Raw genomic sequence first — 7,500 nt, 5'->3', positions numbered from 1 at the left:
TCAGAGGAACTCACTTTTTATTTCTAGTTAAATCTACAGCTAGTAGTAGGAAGGAATATGTACTGTCAGTGTTCTGTGAATTTGGTAACATTATATGGTGGAATTTAGTGCCAGTCTTCAGTGAATCTACAGTACATCCACCATTGTTCAGTGGACTCTAGTACCATAGGAAGAATATGTGGATCTACTACCACTATTCAGTGGAATCTAGTGCCAGTGTTCAGTGGATCTACAGTACTACTAGCCTGGAAACCAGACGAATCTGCCAGTGCAAAAAAAGAAAACCCCCCCCCCCCTGGCAGATTTGGTCTGGCCCCGCTTGGTTGTGATTGGATTTCGCTGCCCCTGAAGTTGTGGGGCACCAATCAGGGCCCAGTATGCAAATATGGGGCGGGTTTATCACCAGAGGCATTTTTTTTAAATCCGCTCCTTGGAAATGCAGGTTCCACACAGAGATTCCAGACTAATTAGTATCTGCGCACAGTACGCAGTGATATTAGTCTGGCCATGCCAGGCTGCAGTGCTACAGTATGACTATTCAGTGGAATCCATTCAGTTAAGCACCATTCAGCGCCACTATTGAAGTAGATTCAGAGCCTTGTATAATGCATTAGTATTTACTGCATCACTGCCATACCTGTAATCACGGCAAAGAAAACCCTCTCCCAGGCATTATTACAATATTGTGATTGTTTATATTGTCGCGCTTGGTGCAGCCATGGTAAATTATTCTGAGAGGGAGAATGTCAAATAGCAAAATGTGTTATGAAATCACCCGGGACCACACATCTTTTTCTTTCTCATTTTACAGAATATTGTTTGCGTTGCCGTCTTGTGCCTCTCTGAGACTTTGTGAGATGGTGTGTGATGAAATATTATAAGCAGGTAGAAAGATTGAGCATAAAGCACAGGAGACCCTACATAGCTTTTTATTGTTATCGTGCATTATGAATGTGTCTCGTGTACTTGGTCTGAATTTAGTTCGGTAAGTGATTGAGTGAGGTAAAAGACACAAGTCTGTGGAACACACAAAGGACAATTCATATTTTGTGTGTGTGTGTGTGTGTGTGTGTATGTGTGTGTGTGTGTGTGCGTGCGTGCGTGCGTGCGTGCGTGCGTGCGTGCGTGCGTGCGTGCGTGCATGCGTGCGTGCGTGCGTGCGTGCGTGCGTGCGTTAGTGCGTGCGTGCGTGCGTGCGTGCGTGTCTGTCTGTCTGTCTGTCTGTCTGTCTGTCTGTCTGTCTGTCTGTCTGTCTGTCTGTCTGTCTGTCTGTCTGTCTGTCTGTCTGTCTGTCTGTCTGTCTGTCTGTCTGTCTGTCTGTCTGTCTGTCTGTCTGTGGTGGCCATATATAGAGGAAATAAACAACGTTTTACTTATAGGCACAGGAAGCACATACCTTTTGTGCTTCAAAGCTTTTCAAAGCTTTATGTTTCCAGGAAAGGTTTTCACCAAGCCTGAATTCTCTTTTTGAGGAAAAAAAACAACAACTACTCCTTTACGTTCATTCAGTTACTGAACTGAGCATTCACCTATACTATAGGAAAGTCTTGCGTACCCAGACGATCAGAGATCTCTGCCAACTGAAACGTCTGGGGACATGTGTCTGAATTCGCTGTAGGGACTTGAACTGGGTGGAAAGTCTGGAAACTATTCAGACATTTTAAAACAAACTGCACTACAGAACCAATACAAAGACTTTAGGGCGGTCCCTATTGAGACAGTATCAGGATTGTTTTTTCAAAGCACTAAGTGAAGGAGTGTTAGCGGTTCTGGCCCCTGCATTGAATGAGAATGTGGAGATATCTAATCATTTGGCTAGGCAAGACTATAAAGTACCTGGGTCTGCTCAGTGTTCTACTGTCTTGTACTGTCGGGCCACTTGGCAGCTCCACTGGAGCTATCAGTGTATTTAGTGGCTTGCATCTTAATATATTGTTGTGGGATGGGACAGCATTCCCTTTTCCTGCCTAGATTGCCTCAGACAGTCAAGGGACATGAACGGCCACCCATTTTGTGTTCTGTTGTATATTGCTTGGATGTTTTTGAGAGTGTCTACGTAGGAGGATGTGAGTTAGTTGAACAACAGAAAGCAGACGGGACAATAATCATTGTTTTGTTGTTGTCATTCTTGCACTATGATTTTGCATTTGGAGTACAGTACTATTTTGGTGATATGTGCATTAGTTGTTCAGTGTCGCAATGTTATTTTAATTGAGAAACCTCTGTGTGAGGGAGGATCGGAGCAGAAAGGTTAGGCACCACAGGGGAATGGGTTGCTGCTAATTCATTTACACTTCATAGATGAATTTGGTTGTGACTTTGTTCGGAATACACTGAGGATTTTTCAGTGTATTTGGTAGGCCTGTCACATTTATTACATAACCGCCTAATCGCACATTTTCACACATTTTCCAAAATAGTGGAAATGGCCGATCTACAAGCTCACAACGCGTTGCGGTGCGATGCGTTGTGAGCTTGTGGATCGGCTATTTCCACTATTCATGTTTTTTTTAAAGCTATTAAATATGTCAGTACATTTTTGTATATTTAGGTTATTTGTCACATCTGCCCTGTGCAACTTCAAATCCTAAAAGCCAAACAGAAATGTAATCTTTATTCATATATTCCAGTGTTCCAATGACAGAAACACAATTCAATCGTTACTCGCAATTATTTGAGTGACAATAAATCTGTGAAAAACGATTTCATAATCGTGTCTGCCCTAGTATTATGTATAGATACAGCACAGTCAAGGTCCATTCAATGCTACTTTGCCGCTGCGAGCAGCCCCACTGTAGGTGCCGAGACTTGAAGGCACAGGAGTCACTTTCACTTCATAACTGTACCTCCCGTCATCAGATGAAGTATTCATATCACGCTTACAAGAACACAGGTGCCACACAGGTGCAAAACTAAATAGGTTTCATTCCACTAAAGACTGGCAATAAATTCTACGTAATAATGTAACCAGATTCACAGGACACTGACATATTCCTATTACTGGCCATAGATTTACCTGTGAGTGAGCTCCTCGGAGCGCAGATCTACTTCCCATAATTATTTTTGTATCGATTCGATGTATATATATATTCTTGTAATTATAAATTGATTGAATACTTGATTCATTGGAAAAGTAATCGATAGAATAATTGCTAAGCAAATAATCATTAGCTGAAACCATATTCTAATGTGTATCATACCACAATGCTGCACTTTCATACCCCTCTCATTATCACTCACATCATCTGACCCCTTACTTCTTGAAACAGTCAACCACGAACGACAGTTACAGCAAAGCAGAACTCCATCAAAGGCAACTCCTCCTTGCCACTTGGAATGGCTTTACCTTTGTCTATGAGCATCTTCAGCTGGTGGCAGGGCTATATTGATTGATTAATTGATTGACTGATTGATTGATTGATTGAATTAATATTTGATTGACATTTTAGGGTTAAAATGCCAAATGGATGAGACACCAAAAGGCGGTAAGGCTTGTTTCCATTGTGGTCCATTAAACATTCAACACAATCAAATGTAATTCTTTAAAATATCAAATATCAAAATATACAGTTAGTTTAAAACAATTCATGAACAATTTATGGTTACATTGTTTGTCGGCCTGTCCATCAGCCTGTCCATCTCTCCATCCGTCCACCACTTTGGTCCCAAACAACATATCTTGGAAACTATTGGGTGGACTACCATTTATGTTCTGTGAATCTTAATGCTCCCATGAGGATGGACCCTGCTCATGACCTTTCCTCCAGCGCTCACAAGATATTTCAAAATCTAAAAGGTAGCTTTGTCATGAATTTTGCTGGGTACATTCATTCTCCCTGGAGGATTACCACACTGATTTTGGTGACCCGATGGCTTTGCCTCTAAGGTCACCCGTGGGCCAAAATGTCCATTGCACACAAGATATCTCAACAATGCTTGGGTAAGAGAAATGGAAAAGGGTGAATTGCCATGAAACTTGATGAGCACATTCTTGCTCCCTTGAAGATGAACCCTAACCATTTGAGTGACCCCATGACCTTTCTGTTTGGACCACTGTCCATAATAATAATAATGTCTTGCGTTATGGCCTGTCAACCTGTTTTCATAAATAAACTAGAAAAAGTGCTCCTTTGAGCACAGGTTTCCGCTAGGCCAGGTAGGTTATTGTCGGCCAGCCATGTTTGGAATTCTGTCATTATAGAGGTGAGTGGAATCGCTGCGTTCATGATTTGAGGCATTTTGTTCAAAACGGACCACTCTGGAACTTTGGAAGCCAATCTTAGCCAATCAGGATATATATGAAAAGTCGGACAGATCCGTCTTGATCACATGACTTTAGAGATACTGTGTACCGATTTTTGTGGTATTTGGACAAAATCTGTAGGAATTATATAAAACAATATTTGTGCAAAAAATGGCCTCCTGGTGGCGCTATAACAGGCCAATGTGAGAAATTTGGGGCAGAGGTTCTGCTCTGGCATCCAGGGAGTGTGCGTGCACAGTTTCGAGTTGATCGGGCCAACGGTGCCGGAGATTAGCTGCTCACAGATGGACGGACGGACACACGGACGGACCGACAGGGTTCAAAACACAGTCTCGGCTACGCCATCGTCCTGGCGGAGACAGTAGCTTGTCCATCTTTTAGATTATTGCAGCTAAACCATTAAGAGAATACAAGCTTCAACCGTGAAAAATGACATTCTGGTATCCTCATGATTTTTACATGAGGCTAACATAACAATGCTAATGCAGATATTTGCATTTGTCACCCATATTAGGTAATATACTTTATAAGGTAGTTACTGTGGTCAGCCTTTGGATGGCGATATCACCTTCAAAAAGATCTGTTTAAAGACAAACTGATTAATCTTCATTGTAATGCAAATCAACGTCAGCTCCTTCAGCCTGGTATCCAAACAGAACACCCAGGTTCCTTTTGGACTCAGAAAGGGAATCTGTTAGTGTACCTCCTGTATCTGCAGAATTGGCATCATGTAGCATTATTGTTTTGTTTAAATTCTGAGATTAGAAATCATTCAGGGAAGATTGTGCAGTGAGTCTCATCGAGACAGTTCATTCACAGCCGTTTGGTCCTGTACTCTCTCTCAACAGAATTAATTTCCAGAGCTGGAGTAATTGGGACCATAATAAGCCATGAGGGTGAGGGCAGCACTTTTAAGACCTGCCACTCACTGTGTATTTAATTACGAGTTACCATGGTAACAACAACAGTTAAGATCACTTGTGGATTTTGGAAGCCAAAACAGCGGTTCTCTGTTTAGTAAAGGCCCTATGTAGTGCTATCAATCTGTAATGTTCTTTTTGTACTCACTGAGAGGCAGCTTGCTGCCAGCCTTACAAGACTCAAACCAAATAAGGCCTCAGGCCCTGACAGCTTGACAGGTTGCATTCTTAAAGGGACACATTGCTTATTTTGAACCTAAATGCTATTGGAGATCAGACACGCACGCACGCACGCACGCACGCACGCACGCACGCACGCACGCACGCACGCACGCACGCACGCACGCACGCACACACACACACACACACACACACACACACACACACACACACACACACACACACACTCGTGCGGGAAGAATACCCTATCTTGTGGGTATTTCTCCAGTGAAATGCAGTAATGTATGCATTTCACATTAAATGTCCATGTCATTGGGCGAAAACCCGATAACACGAAACGACACAACTCGTACGTACAACCACTGACGCAAAAAGAAACACAGAGAAGAAATACAGAAGATATAAACAGACGACATACACATATTGTTTCCTGCACTATATAAATTATATTATCTGACTCACATCATCATCACAACATTAGCATATTTTATTTTCCTCTTTCCTCCTGACCAGTCCTTCACCTTTTTTTCCTCTCCTTTCCTGTGTTTGCAGGTAGAGCCCATGTTCACAGTGCCAGCTCCCCCGGCCGCTGGCCACCCCGGGCCTCTAGGGGTGTCCCTGCCCTCAAGCCCTTCCTTCTCCCCTCCGGCCCTGCCCCTGTCCAGCCCCAAGCAGCTGGTGGTCAGGACGCGCTCCATCGGCACTAACACCCAGGATGGAGTGGGTGGAGGCGGAGGCGGAGGTGGAGGTTCGGTGGGTCTGGAAGGAGACGGGGCCTGCCTGGGGCCATGCCAGCCGGGCACGAGTGTTAACCTGGAGGGCATCGTGTGGCACGAGACTGAGGAAGGTGAGGAGAGACGATGAGTTCACGTTTCGAGTTCACAGCTTTTATTTGTCTGACTCCCAAAAGTTGGTTGCAGCAAGCCGTCAATACAAAATATTCATGTACAATGCAGAGTGGCACTGTACAGTGGAGCTGTTATGCAGGATAAATGTGCACTTATGATTCATTTAGCCCATGTATGGCTGAACCTGTGACCTGAAGGGAGCTCTCTAATTCTGCACACAAAGGGTGACTCACTCTGGCAGAATATAATATAATAATAATATTATTTATGTAGAGATCGGATTCCAGGTTTTTGAATGATGCGGTAATTCTAGGCGTGAGCAACAGTGGAGGTGGGTGGTGTAAGGGGAGGTCTACAGATAATGATGAATTTATTTGGATAGCGCTTTCACAAACAAAGTTACAAAGTGCTTTACGGAACAAAGATCTTGACAGTTTTTTAGAAGCGATTTAAAAGAAGGCACTGATGTTGCTATAGCCATAGCTCCTCGGGTAGGGCATTTTAGTAGGTGCCCAGACTGCAAAAGCCTGATCGCCCTGGGTAATGAATTTTAGGAACAACCAGGAGGGCTTTAGACTAGAGAATCTAAGGGCCGTTTCTCACTGGATCCGTTTTCATTGAAAACGTTTCCCAATTCGAATGCTGGCCTCAGTGGCCTGCATTCACATTGGGCATAGATCCTATCGCACCACAGAACACATGCATATACACCCCCGATCCTACAGGTGGCGGCATGCACATAGTGTTTCCCCTGTGGACACAGACGTCATCAACTATGCGACAATCTTTGTGCTGGTCTCGCACAAATCTGCGTTTAAATATGTTGAAAGCAAGGGGGCGGAGTTGCGGTGAGAACTGAATAACACTACTCATCATGAAAACATCATGCACGTGCAATATAAAATATTAATATTATCCAGTGATATGAAAACATTAGCTAATGTTTTTATATCACTGGATAATATTAATATTTTATTTCAAGGTGCCTTGACAAAATTAAAACACCATTACATTATTATGAATAGTATTAACCACATGAACCCCAGCATGGGGGGAACATAAGCCAAAAGTAGCAAATCTACAAGCTCACAACGCGCGACGCGTTGTGAGCTTGTAGATCTGCTATTTTTGACAGAGAGATTTGGTGTTGACAGATAAAAGCGTCCAAGAAAAGTAGGTCCGTTTTTACTGAGAATAGAGGGTTTAAGTAGGCTACATAATAATAAAACAATAACTTTATTTATATAGCACTTTTCAAAACATGAGTTACCTTATTTTATGCTACAAT

The 7,500-nt window shown here is 42.9% G+C and overlaps 1 protein-coding gene across 1 annotated transcript in view; it reads left to right on the top strand.

Moving 5' to 3' along the window:
- Positions 1–7,500, top strand: part of znf608 (zinc finger protein 608) — a gene marked incomplete at its 5' end in the record, with an annotated part of 35,390 nt that overhangs the window by 10,726 nt on the left and 17,164 nt on the right. The window contains one exon of the mRNA XM_080433578.1: positions 5,917–6,211. Coding sequence (XP_080289704.1) covers positions 5,917–6,211 — 295 coding nt within the window. The remainder of the gene's footprint in view (positions 1–5,916; positions 6,212–7,500) is intronic.

Source organism: Gymnoscopelus braueri (genome assembly GCF_963280865.1).
Source record: "Gymnoscopelus braueri genome assembly, chromosome: 7".
Classification (NCBI taxonomy): Eukaryota; Metazoa; Chordata; class Actinopteri; order Myctophiformes; family Myctophidae; genus Gymnoscopelus; species Gymnoscopelus braueri.
The sequence above is the reverse complement of the archived record's forward strand: the minus strand, read 5'-3'. Positions and strand labels throughout refer to the sequence as shown.